At 34.9% G+C, this 15126-nt stretch overlaps 2 protein-coding genes across 2 annotated transcripts; one reads left to right on the top strand and one right to left on the bottom strand.

Moving 5' to 3' along the window:
- Positions 1-1739: 1739 nt before the first annotated feature.
- Positions 1740-3098, top strand: LOC134254146 (uncharacterized). Its single transcript, XM_062736689.1, has one exon. It carries the CDS (start codon positions 1740-1742, stop codon positions 3096-3098), a length of 1359 nt encoding a protein of 452 aa, XP_062592673.1.
- A 2937-nt stretch (positions 3099-6035) lies between these two features.
- LOC134254145 (uncharacterized) lies at positions 6036-11594 on the bottom strand. The gene is made up of 4 exons (XM_062736688.1): positions 11376-11594; positions 10108-10197; positions 8813-8968; positions 6036-6164 (listed from the first exon to the last, which is right to left on the bottom strand). Exons 1-4 carry the CDS (start codon positions 11553-11555, stop codon positions 6036-6038), a joined length of 555 nt encoding a protein of 184 aa, XP_062592672.1. The 5' UTR covers positions 11556-11594.
- Positions 11595-15126: the final 3532 nt, after the last annotated feature.

The following is a 15126-nucleotide window of genomic DNA, read 5'->3' as shown; positions in this document are numbered from 1 at the left end:
CTAACACTCAAGGTCGGGCTCCTGATGATGGCGGGCCTTAAGAGCAAAAAATCATATTTCTCTTTAAAAACCGCCGAAACACTCTATGCCTCCATAATAACACTTTATTGAAAAAAATCATAAGTGGTCTAGAGTGTCGAGCCCTGCTAAATTTACGACAGGCTTGGTTGATTGATGTCTTTTTTCAAAATCGTGTTACTAAGGACAATGTCCCACTGACATCATCCCGTGTATCGCCTCCCTTGGACAGCGATCGGCCTGTTACGATTTATTGGGGTCTCTTCCCTCAGACCACCGGAAGTTTCTCAGATCCGCTTTCTCACAGAACTTCAATTAAAATAGCATCTACCTAAAAATTGTCACATCCGCTCTTGTTTCTGAAACAATTTCACTTCAAAGACTGCTTCAGATTTACTGCCATCGCCAACAATAAATCTATTTCTCCTCAAACAAAGTATAAGGCATTGCATCAACTTCCCGCCTTCATTACTTTAATATGTTTCAACGATTCAACAAACTCTCACTACGAAAAGACACAAAGAAAATGCATCAAAACTCTGACATTGAGTTTGCAGACGCAATTCCATCAAACCAGGAAGCATTGACAAGTTTCCAAGACCTGGATCTAACAATCGCCCTACCAGAGAGCAATGATAGCGGCATCACCAGATCCTCAGAAGGAGTTGCACAAATTAAAGCCATTTTGGAGCAGAGATTGGTCCTGGCCAAAAGAAGAGAAAGTCTCAGATATGGCATCCAGACAGGGAAATTCCCGACTTGGTTCCACACCAGGTTCGTTTGTACCCTGAACCTCCTCGCCAAAGACGACAATGACAAATTTGACACATTCTGGCAGGAGACAATAAGAACCCAGACCAAACAAATGGCCCAGACCGTTTTGGACTACATCGAATCGGAAATAAAATCAAAGGAATTGGACAGCAATTCCGCGAGGAATGAAGCCTTGCAGGAAATAAGACGCAATTCTTATGACTTTGAAAGTGAAAAACAAAAGTTTGATGAACAAATAACCAGAATTCATCAGAAACAGATTACTGAAATCCAAGATTTCAGAAATAGACTGGCTACTGTCACTCAAACTAGCCAAAATGCGCGGGACCAGTCCCGGCTGGGACGCGGGAGACCGTTTCGCAGCCGACCTACAGGACGCAGACAATTCAGGAGGAAACCGTATGAACACTAATAGTGTTAAGACAATGTGACAATATCTTAATCCTCTGAATCAGTCTACCCTATACTGATTCATTTGTGACAATAACGCTTACAATTTAAAGTGATTGGAACTTTAATGCACTTTAAAGGTACTAAGTGCTAAAAACTCTGTTTTTTCACTATTGACACTTAAGTTAAAGTAATAATCAATATTACTTGTATTGTCAATTTAAGACTAGAATATAATATTATACTTGCATACCATTGTTTTTATTCTTTATCTGTATGCCTTTCAAAAATAAGGCATCAATATTCATTAGCCTCATCATAAGAATGAGGCGTATCTAGAACCACGTGATATTCCTAGCTTGAGTTAAATCGTCCAAGGACAACCTGTCGCAGCATATATTGTTTCCTCTATTACAACGATCAGTCGTTTAATAGACGGGATTTTTAGACTTGCACTCTCCACAAAGTTCTTAACATTGAATTCTTCCCTATTAAAGTGGCTAGACGTTTTAATAGACGGAAAAAAAATTAGAAAATCTCAAATCTCTTTACTGCAGATGAAAAATGTTTACAAAACATATGAGAGTCGCTCGCAGAAATATGTACTTAATTTATCCAAGTACAAAATCAATCGTCACGAATACTCTGCACTTTCCAAAGGCTTGAAATTCATACCAACTCCACAAAAAAGAAGTATCAAAAAAGTTATCTTAAATGACTTTGACGAGTTTGCCAGAAAACTCAGATGCAAGTATCACTATGATAAGGGAGAAAACTCCCCTATACATCCTTTCAGAAAACCAACGGGTCACAAACCCCCACTCGCTTGTAATACTCTAGAACAATACATTGACAAAACGAAATTAGAATTATCATCTATTCCAATCAGGAAAATACACAACAATACCTCTAAACTAGAAAGAGAAGCACTTAACTCTCTGAGAAACAATAACAATATTGTTATCAAAAAAGCGGACAAAAGCAACACAATTGTTATTATGGACAAAGACTTATATATCTCAGAAGCATTGCGTCAATTGCAATCCAAACATTACATGCCAGTTGAAAAACCCAACTTACACAACTTGCATAAAATGATACAAAATAAAATCACTGAAATGTACTCCAAGGGAACAATAGATAAAGAAACATATCGCTTTCTTAGCGATAACAGACCCTCATTAAAATGCGGTCATCTTTACTTTCTCCCTAAAATACACAAAATCAAAGACAATGTACGAGATGCCCTCATGAAAGGCCAATGCAGCATCAGACAGCTACCACCTGGTCGCCCAATTATTTCACAGTGCGATACGCCAACACGTAACATAGGCGCTTACTGTGATTATTTTCTCATTCCTATCGTACAAAAACAATCAACATATATTAAGGACACTACAGATTTTATCAACAGAATAGAAACCCTCAAACTTCCAGCAGACGTGCTGATGATTACATATGACGTAACAAGTATGTACTCTAACATGGAATTTGACGAGCTCCTCTCTGCCGTCAATGAAGCATATCAAAGCGCTAACAAGCCACAAAGAGACATCCCTTATCCAGATGCTGAAGATCTTATCTTCCTATTAAAGTGTGTCTTAGAAAACAATTACTTTGAATTCAATGGAAAATACTACAAACAATTTATAGGCTGTAGTATGGGTGCGATACCATCCCCTGAAATCTCAGATACAAGAATGTATCAAATCACAAATCATATTATGTCAAAATTCAAATTCGCCAACCAAGTCCTCTATCATGGTAGATATAGAGATGACGGGTTTATAGCCTTCAACGGCACAAAAGAGGAAACCCTAGAATTCTTCGATATCGGCAATACCTGTCACGATCACTTAAAATTCACCTTTGACATCTCAGATGAAAGTGTTAACTTTCTTGACACCACAGTATAAAAAGGCCTGAGATTCCAGAAGAGTAATGTCCCCGATATACAATCATATGTAAAACCAACAAATAATTTTCAGTATTTACACAGAGAAAGCGCCCACAGTCCTTCAGTACAGTGTATTTAAAGGACTTATAAAAGGTGAATGCATTAGACATGCAAGAAATACAAGTGATTCATCTATCCTGACGACAGTTTTATCAAACTTTAAGACACACTTAATCAAGAGAGGTTACTCTGATAAGGAAATCGATCCCATTATCACTGAAATGGGCAAAACAAACAGAAACCAGAAGTCTCTGTCGAGACTGTAGCTCTACTGGTATTCAAAAACCATTGCACTATTTTATGTATTTTTGTGAAGTCTACTTGTGTGCCAACTTATTTTGAAATTAAACTAGAACTGTAGAAGGAGTAGCGTTTTTAAGGAATTTCACAGAAAATTCTATTTTTAGTAACCATGGTAACACCATTCATCGAAATCAGAAACCGATGCACTATTCTATGTATCTTAGGGTAGTCTACTTGTGTGCCAAGTTATACTGAAATCAGACCAAAACTGTAGAAGGAGTAGCGTTTTTAAAGAATTTCACAGAAAATTCTATTTTTAGTAACCATGGCAACATCGTTCATCGAAATGAAAAACCGATGCACTATTCTATGTATCTTAGTGTAGTCTACTTGTGTGCCACGTTATATTGAAATCAGACCAAAACTGTAGAAGAAGTAGCGTTTTTAAGGAATTTCACAGAAAATTCTATTTTTAGTAACCATGGCAACATCGTTCATCGAAATTAAAAACTGATGCACTATTCTATGTATCTTAGTGTAGTCTACTTGTGTGCCAAGTTATATTGAAATCAAACTAGAACTGTAGAAGGAGTAGCGTTTTTAAGGAATTTCACAGAAAATTCTATTTATAGTAACCATGGCAACACCGTTCATCGAAATTAAAAACCGATGCACTATTCTCTGTATCTTAGTGTAGCCTACTTGTGTGCCAAGTTATATTGAAATCAGACCAAAACTGTAGAAGGAGTAGCATTTAAAGGAATTTGACAGAAAATTCTATTTTTAGTAACCATGGCAACACCGTTCATTGAAATCGAAAACCGATGCACTATTCTATGTATCTTAGTGTAGTCTACTTGTGTGCCAAGTTATATTGAAATCAGACCAAAACTGTGGAAGGAGTAGCGTTTTAAAGGAATTTCACAGAAAATTCTATTTTTAGTAACCATGGCAACACCGTTCATCGAAATCAAAAACTGATGCACTATTCTATGTATCTTAGTGTAGTCTACTAGTGTGCCAAGTTATATTGAAATCAGACCAAAACTGTGGAAGGAGTAGCGTTTTAAAGGAATTTCACAGAAAATTCTATTTTTAGTAACCATGGCAACACCGTTCATCGAAATCAAAAACCGATGCACTATTCTATGTATCTTAGTGTAGTCTACTTGTGTGCCAAAGTATATTGAAATCAGACCAAAACTGTGGAAGGAGTAGCGTTTTAAAGGAATTTCACAGAAAATTCTATTTTTAGTAACCATGGCAACACCGTTCATCGAAATTAAAAACCCATGCACTATTCTATGTATCTTAGTGTAGTCTACTTGTGTGCCAAGTTATATTGAAATCAGACTAAAATTGTAGGAGGAGTAGCGTTTTGAAAAATTGTTTACAGACAGACGGACAGACAGACGGACAGACAGACAGACAGACGGACGGACGCCGGACGCATTACTATCGCATAAGCTCTCCTGGTCTCTGACCAGTAGAGCTAAAAAGTACTTGCACGAAAAAAGAAAAAGAAAGAAAAACAGCGTCAACCAAATGTTATGATTACCAAATACAATCCATATATCAAGGGTTTAAAAAAACGTCTACTCAAACACTGGAACATTTTGCAAACAGACACAATTTGCAAAGAGTTATTTATCGATGAACCAATAATCGCCTACAATAAACACAAAAACATGGGCGAAATGATAATTAAGTCACGCTTACAATAGCTTAAGACTAACACTCAAGGTCGGGCTCCTGATGATGGCGGGCCTTAAGAGCAAAAAATCATATTTCTCTTTAAAAACCGCCGAAACACTCTATGCCTCCATAATAACACTTTATTGAAAAAAAATCATAAGTGGTCTAGAGTGTCGAGCCCTGCTAAATTTACGACAGGCTTGGTTGATTGATGTCTTTTTTCAAAAACTTCGTAAATATCCATAATCTTATCCATTTTGCAGTTCTACTTGACTTATTTACTTCCAAAAACGATCGTTTTTTCCTAATCCGAATTTTCTCCATTCCTCTGTTGGTAAACACATGCAGTATATATAGGTCATTAAGTGCAATACCCACTGAGAAAACGTAAAGATAATTTAAAATTTATTTTTAATTTCTATCATAACTGCTATTTATATATGATTCAGTTTTACAAGTGAGAATTAAACTTTTAATTTTAAAAAGAATTCTAGAAACCTTGAGAAGTTTTGGGTTTTTTTTCAAGAATTAACTTTTTAAACAATAGTTGTTTCTTTCCCCCAACATTTACTTGGGCTAGTGACTTTATTGCCTGTGTGGGCTTATGCCATGCTTGAATAAATTCATAATAGTTTTTATACAATTCTCGTGCATGGGGAAGTTGCTCCCAGCACTTTTCGGGGGTAAAGAATTTGTCTTCAGGAAACCCAAATCAATTTCTTGGTGAAAAGTTATCCGTATATCGTTGAACTTTTACGATCTTTGTATCCGTACATATTTTTTATTTTAACCATGTCACGTGACATACAGCTGATGTATGTAAAGTCGCTTTGACCAAACGATGCATTACTTCAATTCGCATTAAATTTAAATTTAAATTCATGTTGCTAAAAAAATATTAAAATTATATTGATTTTCTCGGAATATTTAAGGCATTTTTTCTATGGGCGACCTTATCCTAGCTGCGTTGTGGCGATATAGCAAGATGGTTTGAGTTTTTCCCCATTGAGTCTTTTACCATAACTCCCGATGCCTCTCCCGCCCTTTTAAAGTATCCTTTCGATTCCCTTCCTCCCGGGTCTTTTTCCTGAAGCAGGGGACACATATTCTCTAAATTAGCTTGTTTTCTTTAAATCAAAAGGACATGCCCGATTTTTATGTGTGTTTTGGTATATTCGGGAAACAGGAATGTTTCGCCGATCATAACATTGTTACAATTCTATCGATTTTAAAGGATATCCGATCCTCAGCCAGGAATTAATATTTAATTTGAAATGCATCAAAATGAAGGTTGAAAATGGAAATTTTTTTATGCAACAATTTTCATGCTATTCATTCTTATAAGATTCAAGGTCTTTTGAAGTCTTGGAAAAGGTCTTATAAAAGTTGACATTTTTACCCTATAAAAGGAGAAAAAATAATACAGTTTTAGGTAAATACGTTTTTCTTGAATTTAGCCTTAGATACCAATGTTTATTAGCATGATATAAAATGAGAAGTGATTTGTGGTGTCTTGAAATGATAGCAAAAGCCTTTTACACTATGTATTATAGAATACGGGTCGGAAATTGAAGACAAAAAATACCAAATAAGTATAAGAAACCATGTTTTTTTCTTTGAATGCCTGGATACCCATCGTTTTTAACCTAAAATACATTTGTTGATCGATTTGCAAATAGAAAATGCATTGTTGATATTCCAATTCGCTTTTTCTGCAAAAATATTGGAGATTTGACAATTTTCCCTATATGATATGATTAACTTTAATCTTTAACTTTAAAGAAATACTGTGGATAAAATTACATACCTTTGTGGATTCAGAGATACTTTTATGAGTATTTTTGATTACTTCACTGCTAAGTTTATAAACCTGAGGATCGGACTACCTTAAAATCATCTTTGCGTTAAGTAACACTTATGTCTAATGTTCAGCGGATGTACACATTTTGTGAATGAAGAGTGCAACGATTGATTGATTGATTGTATATTGTTTAACGTCCCTTTCGAGAATTTTTCACTCATATGGAGACGTCACCGTATGCCGGTGAAAGGCTTCAAATTTTGACCTTTACTTGGCACTCAGGGTCATTGAGCAGTGAGGGATCTTTATCGTGCCAACGCCTGCCGCTGACACGGGGCCTCGGTTTTTAAGGTATCATCCGAAGGACCCGCAACTTTCACTTTAAAGTGCCGAGCGCATGGCGAAGGAACAGTTGCTACCGATTTTAACGACGGTCAGTCGCGGGCGAGATACGAACTCACAACCTCCCGATCACGCAGCGAGCGCTCTACCGACTGAGCAACCGTGAACGGTAATGCCTAGGTCACATTTAAGCCGACGGTCGGGCGACTAAATTTTTGTAGTCTTGTCGGCTGAAAGAACATGATCGGTCGACACAAGTATCGGGCGACACGGAGCAGTCACATTAATTCCTAGGAACACCGATGACTTGGATAATTAACACAAATTTTTGTTTTCTTTAGAAATCAGCAATATTTTTTTCATAGATCTATATTCATATAGGTGACGTGAATAATGTTTGCAAGGAAAAGTGGCAGAATTTTATAAGATCGTGACTTGATGTTGAAAATGTGTGCAAAATTTTATATAGAATTGCATAAAAACGACAAATGGCGCATATCAATTAAAGCAGCAAAGAATACTTAACATTTCTTTATATCTTATGAATTAATTATTTGTGTTATTTCCGTTCAAAAAATATAGATCAATCCATGCATCAAAATTTTGTTTGGGTTATGTATCCTTAATAGGTTAAATATTTACAAGTCGGCCAATCGTCGCCCGATCGTCGATCTCTGAGCTACAGTTTGATTTTTACCGTCGGCCGAAAATTTGGACACCCTTATTGTCGAACGACGGACGACCGACTTAATAAACTGACCGCCGATGGTCGGACGATGATCGAAGGTTGGTCCACGGATAACTTCAATTGAAGAAATCGGCCACCGACGCAGAAAAAATTATAACTTGGACCGATGGACACAAAATTGGTCGGCCGACAAAAAAAGAGGTCAAAATCGGGCAAGACACCGGCCGATGAACTGCCGACTGTCACCCGAAGAATCCCATTTTTGCTTCAAAACCCGTCGGCCGTTGGTCGTTTTTGGAAATGTGACTGGGGTTTAAGAGTGCAACGAAAAAAAATTCTTGAAAACAAAAATCAAAATTCTATGAAACAAAGCTATATCTATGCACAAAGGAAAATTATATATGTTTTGCATTACACAAAAATATATGATTATTGTAGCATTTTTATTTGATGTCATTTTGCGTTACCCACATTGAAAAAAATAAAGCAAAATGTAATGAACAAAAGGTACAATTTTACGTTAAACGATTTTTTTAAATGTATAGACGCAATATGTAACAGTTCTAAAAAGTATTTAAAAACATATTGCGTTGCTACAATATGTGTTGATTGCGACTCAAAATGTAATACATGTAACAAAAACGTTTATTACATTTTGTGTTGTTATTACATTATGCAATATAACAAAACTGTTTCTACAAATACTTTTATCTACGAAAAAAAAAAACATTTTCTTTTTATTAAGCGGAGTACATTGATGCTGTAGCATATTTCGAGATAACTCAATTTAAAAAGAAAATAAATACCCAATAGTCCCCCACGGAATTTGACACGTGGGGCATAATAAGAACATATGAACAAGAATTAAAGCCAGAATAACGTTTTAAATAATGATTTTACTAACCACGAGTGGACGGTACTCTTCTATGAAATCTCCCAATCCCCAAAGGTAGACAGTATACTCCACTGGTTCAAGCCCCTTGTATGTCATCAGGTATGAATAATCGGCGCTCACCAATACAAAATAGGTGTATAATAGCAGTACACCAAGGAACATGACCTTCGTTTAAAGAAAGAATATACTTAGTATTCGAATGTCACATGAACTGATCTGTTTGGAACTTTTTTCCTTTTATTTATTTAATATTTAATTATGAGGTGCAATGCATTTTTTAATGATAATTATTTCAATTTTCTTTACATAGTGCCGACTTGCCATAAATGAATCATTCAATTTAACAATTTTTCAATCAAGAAAAAAAATGGATTTCAAAGGTAAAATAATTATAGCTACTATAAAATATTCATAAAAATCAAATTACATTTAAGATGAAGTAGTTAATACCGTATAAGTGAAAATTTTAGCGAGACGTGTTTCTAGTTATAGGCCTACTGTTTACGCACTTCCTTCATCAATAATCATGAAAAGACTAAATTCTTAATTCCTAGATATTGTTTAATTGTTTTGTTATTACAACGACATCTATAGTACAAATTTGTGGAAAGTATTATTTTTCATTACACTTCATGTGTTTTAAATAATTAATCATTTTGTTTCAGACGGAATTCGGCGTTCATGTAGAGTATAAGAGTCTGAAGACTTTAACTATTAAATCTCCTTTCAACCATTTTGGTGCAATTTGTGTCGAGATTGACTTGTTTAAAAATGCCCATGAAATTATTGTTCTATCACTTTTCTCGCAATCCGAAGAAAATCGGAGTGCTCCGTCAAATTAACTGTTTCCGTTTTTCTTCTAGGAAGGAACCTGAAGAGAAAGATCAAGCCAGATCAAATGATGAAAAAGCCTAAAAAATTAGGGGTATGTGTTTTGATCAATAAACAAAAATTTAGTTAATATTAGCATTTTAGAAAGATTTTTAGAAAGCGATCTTAAAAAGATCACTTAAGAACCTATTACAAATAGTGCAGAATTTATTTTTAGCGATATTCAATCTTAGCGCTCTTGGCATCTTGCTAATAATGCCAAAATTAAACCCTCGCTAAAATTCTGCTTATACGGTATAACAAAATCTTATATCACTCTCTTATTCCCAGATCATTTACTGTTGGTTTTTTGATAATGTTCTCTGATAGCACTCATATAATATATAATTTTTGTGAAATGACATTGTTGTAACCCCACAATGAAGCAATTTTATTTGTCAAAATAGGGCATTGTGCAAAGTTGAAATGCTTACATAGTTAATAAAGTAGAAATTTTTTGGCGATAAGTCAAAAATGGAACACAAAGCAGGGCAACATCGACCTTTAACTACGTCTCCCTCAACCTAGGTAAAAATATAGTTATAAAATAAAACAGTTTTTAATGCACTTGGGAATGAATACTGTAAAAGCAGAAATATTCGCTGGGGATGAAATTTCGTTTATTTCGTTGTTAACAGTTTTCAACGAAATTAAATCCCAAACGAAATTTTATATGACCATATATAGAATAGGGTCACTCTCAAAACAACGAAATTAAATGCCCACGAAACTATTTTTTGATGACAAATCAACGAAATTTTATCCCCACGAAAATTTGTGCTTCTACAGTATTGAAAGAAATGTGTTTTTGAGACAGATGCCTTTGTATGACAGATTTTGGCGATAGTCGCAGTTCTCAAATGAAAGTTAAGTGATAAAAATGTTTCCAAGAAAACAACTTCATACCCAAACAGATTGACGTTTGTTTGAATAGTGTGTTTTTGTATAAGTAAAGAAGAATCTTTCAAACATCATGAAAAAATTCATCATTTTAATAATTACTTATTATTGTTATTATTATTGTTCCTCAGTAATTATCTAAGAAATAAATAGAGGAAAAATATAGTGATGATTTATTTGATTGATTGATTGATTGTATATTGTTTAACGTCCCTCTCGAGAATTTTTCACTCATATGGAGACGCCACCACTTGCCGGTGGAGGGCTACAAATTTTGTCCTATGCTCGGCACTCAGGGCCTTTGAGCAGTGAGGGATCTTTTTCGTGCCAGCACCTACTGCGACACGGGGCCTCGGTTTATACGGTCTCATCCGAAGGACCGGTCTCCACGTCCCGCAGTGGGATTCGAACCCGCGCCGTAAGGATTGACTCCTTACTTCGCATCTCTATAGCAGACGCTCTAACCACTGTGCCACGCGGGCTACGATGATTTATTTGAAAGACAAGGTAAAATTGGAAATATCTTGTTAAAAATGATGTAGCATATATGCTATAGAAGTCTGATGCTTCTGTAATGTAAACATATTATGTTACACTAATATTGTGTCATTCCTAGTTGTCTGAATGTGTATTTAGGTGTTTGCTTCTGAATAAACATGTTATTTGTTCCTGTAAATGACAAAAATGAAGAAAAGGCATATATTGAACATTTATAAATATAATTATTATACGATGTTTAATATGAGGGGGAAATAAATATTTTCGAAAATGTATAAAATATTATCAGTTATAAACTAAGTACCTTCTTGTGCCAAATGAGGTCCATTCTATGTTGTGAGCAGGGATGGCCAAGCACATCATACATCATATTTTCATAGGCAAATGTTAATGGGGTCGTTTTAACCCCAAAAACAGTAACTGTTTCATCCAAAGTAGCCATTGCACTTTTCTGATCCTGTTCGTACATAGCATCCAAGAGCATATTTGCTCTTTTTTCAAACAATCTGTATAAGTGTTTTGAATAAAGATAAACATAGAATCAAGAAGCTGAACCGCAGATGTAATAAGGAAGTATTCAGAATATTCTAACCGGACAAAAACAGTGATACATTATGACGTCATAGTAGGTAAGATGACGTCAATTTTAGAACACATGCTTTCGTGATATTTAGGACTGATGACGTCATAAGTGTACCTTAAATAAATTTGAAATTGATCATGTTGTGTCAAGAAAATTTTGCCACGAAGGCATGTACAAAGACACGTAAAAGGGGGCTTAGAAGCAAATATCGTGAAAATTATGTGAAATTCTTACGGGGTTAAGGTTTATTAAGCAGGTTTGGTAATTTATTTTTATCTATACTATTTTTCTTCTGGAGTCAGCGATTTACGTATCCCGGTCAAATTTTCCTCTGTCATTCGTGACAAAAATAATGCAAAAGAGCAAAAGTAAGCATGATATTTCAAAAAACAAGATTAGTACAGATCTAAAGATTGACTTCTAAAATACTTGGAAACTGCTGCTAGAATCCTGAGGTAAGCATGGTTTCACAAACAATCTAGGGTTGTATGAATAAAATTTAAAACATCGGGTAAGGTTTCGTGCGAATGTGTGGAATAATTATTTAAGACCGCGGAACATTAACTGGCAAAATTGGAAATAAACAGCTTACGTTATTTCTATCTGTTACAATCAAAACAATAAAATCGGTCGGAAAGACACTTTTGACTTAGTTTTCTGGCAAAATATATATACGTTTTTATGAAATCTTCCAATAAAAGAGTTATCTCCCATGGAATCAGTAAATCTGCTACAGACGGTATCCTAGTGAAGTATTTAGAATCGATACACGACAGAAAATTATTAAACAAAAATAACTCCTTTATTTTCAAAATAGAACGCCTTCAAAGATAATACTTAGATAATAATGGGCTGTTTTATTAGGTTGAATCCACGTTGCCATTGCTGTATCAGTGACGTCATATACCTGACTAATTTTGTGTCACAATTAAATAGTTACATGTTTTCCGGAGAATTTTGTGAATTTTTTGCGTAAAAGTGCAAAAAGAAAAACAATTAAAAATAAATAATTTCTCTTTTTCTGTTTAATTACTCTACAGAGTGCATTACCCTAAATGTTAAATAATATTTTTTATATCTTTTATACATGTCTGAGAACTAACTTTTTTAACTGATTTACTGATTTGGATATTCCTAAAAATAATAATTAAGTGTTTATAATGAACATTTCTTATGTAATTGGAATGTAAAGAGATTTTTTTTCTTTTTATTATCCAGGAATCGTGAATATTTAAGATTTACGCAACATTTAATATAACGAAGTTGAGATGTTAAGAAGAAGGTATTGTTTTAGCTTTATTGCGCCCTAAAAATGTAATGACATCAAAAAGTTTTGAATCTGTCTTAAATATTAGATAAGGTCAGACGAGACGTTCCTCAAAATCTGTTTTGTATATCTTCGTTATGAATGAAAAATATTCAAAATTTTAATAACATTCTGATTTCTAAACCAGTTTCTAAACGTTTTGAAAAAATCCAAACACTCAAACATTTGAAATTGGAAAATTATTTTTCTTCCCCAAAGGAATATATAAGAAAATCTACCCCTGGTATCTTGCAGAAATGCCTGGTAAGGTACCTCAATTTTTTGTGAATAAACATGTTTAAGTTGCAATACTACAATGACAAACTCTTAGAAAAATTTATCTTTTATCAAGGAACGTCTCGTCTGTCCTTAAATAAATCACTCTGATAAATCAGGAAAGAATATGGCATGAAGGTTTACCATTCTGCAAATATGACGTCATTAATGTGAAGCATTTCTCTATTTTCAACAGAAAAAGACCCCGTGGGGACCCAGCGCAGTTGTAATAAGGAAGCATACAAAATATTTTATTATACTCCAATATACCAGTTCCCACCAATTTTATTAAGTGACTCAAGAGTTTGTACTTTTTATTTATAATAACATGAGGAAATAATTCTGCCATAGTAAGGTATTGGATTTTATAACGTATCGCAAATTGGATACTGAATTCAAAAAAGACAATTGCTAAACTCAAATTTGGACCACATAATATTTTTCTAAAGAAATATAATTTGGAGTCTTATTCATCGTAAAATAAAAGAGAAGAGTCTATGCTATAAATGATATTGAAATACACTTCCAGCTTTTGAGTATATGTTACATATAAAGCAATCTAAAAACGAAGTATTTTTTTACCCTCATGTTGACCTTTTGGACTTAAAATTAGGCATTTACCAACAATAGGACTAGAGGACCATTAAATTTTTAGGTCACCTGAGTAAACTCAGGTGACCTATTGCTATCTGTTTTCGTCCGTCGTCGTGCGTCGTGCGTTGTGCGTTGTGCGTTAACATTTGAACATTTTCAGCTTCTTCTCTGCAACCACTGAACCAATTTCAACCAAATTTGGCATAAAGCATCTATGGGTGAAGGGGAACAAAAATTGTGAATTTCATGATCCCTGCCCCCCTGGGGCCTGTGGGGTGGGGCTAAAACCACTAAAATTAGTGCAATCTTTAAAAATCTTCTTCTTTACTCCTGGACATCAAGCAGTCAAACTGTTTGCATGATTGTAATCAGCAATGAGTCCTCTACCAAAATTGTGAAATTCATGGCCCTGGGGTCAGGGGTTCTAGTGCTAGGGCGGGGCTAAATAAGTAGGTAGTGAAAATGCATTATTTCTTTGAAAATCTTCTTCTCTGCTCCTGGGTGTTAAATAAACCAACTAAGTACATAGTTAAGATGAGCAAGAGTGCCTCTACCAAAATTGTGAATTTTATGGCCCCAGGGTCAGGGGTTCTGGTGTAAGGGCGGGGCTCTATTGATTATATAGTGAAAATACATGAATTCTTTGAAAATCTTCTTCTCTGCTCCTGGGTATTAAATAAACTAACTAAGTACATAGTTATGATGAGCAAGAGTGCCTCTACCAAAATTGTGAATTTTATGGCCCCAGGGTCAGGGGTTCTGGTGTTAGGGCGGGGCTCTATTGATTATATAGTGAAAATACATGAATTCTTTGAAAATCTTCTTCTCTGCTCCTGGGTATTAAATAAACTAACTAAGTACATAGTTATGATGAGCAAGAGTGCCTCTACCAAAATTGTGAATTTTATGGCCCCAGGGTCAGGGGTTCTGGTGTTAGGGCGGGGCTCTATTGATTATATAGTGAAAATACATGAATTCTTTGAAAATCTTCTTCTCTGCTCCTAGGTATTAAATAAACTTACTAAGTGCATAGTCATGATGAGCAAGAGCGCCTCTACCAAAATTGTGAATTTTATAGCCCCAGGGTCAGGGGTTCTGCTGTTAGGGCTGGGCTCTATTGATTATATAGTGAAAATACATGAATTCTTTAAAAATCATCTTTTCTGCTCCTGGGTATTAAATAAACTAACTAAGTGCATAGTTATGATGAGCAAGAGTGTCTCTACCAAAATTATGAATTTAATGGCCCCAGGGTCAGGGGTTCTGGTGTTAGGGCGGGGCTCTATTGATTATATA

The sequence above is a fragment of the Saccostrea cucullata genome, unplaced genomic scaffold (assembly GCF_032062105.1).
Source record: "Saccostrea cucullata isolate Sc308-1 unplaced genomic scaffold, CSIRO_AGI_Scuc_v1 ctg1477, whole genome shotgun sequence".
NCBI lineage: Eukaryota > Metazoa > Mollusca > Bivalvia > Ostreida > Ostreidae > Saccostrea > Saccostrea cuccullata.
Note: the sequence above shows the minus strand (reverse complement) of the source record. Positions and strands in the feature narration are given on the sequence as shown.

Coding starts and splice junctions, on each gene's coding strand:
- LOC134254146 (XM_062736689.1), top strand. CDS start 1,740: ATGAAAAATGTTTACAAAACATATGAGAGTCGCTCGCAGAAATATGTA.
- LOC134254145 (XM_062736688.1), bottom strand. CDS start 11,555: ATGCTCTTGGATGCTATGTACGAACAGGATCAGAAAAGTGCAATGGCT. Junction 10,198..11,375: donor ACCTCATTTGGCACAAGAAG/GTACTTAGTTTA, acceptor ATTTTTACCTAG/GTTGAGGGAGACGTAGTTAA. Junction 8,969..10,107: donor ATTTCTACTTTATTAACTAT/GTAAGCATTTCA, acceptor CTTTAAACGAAG/GTCATGTTCCTTGGTGTACT.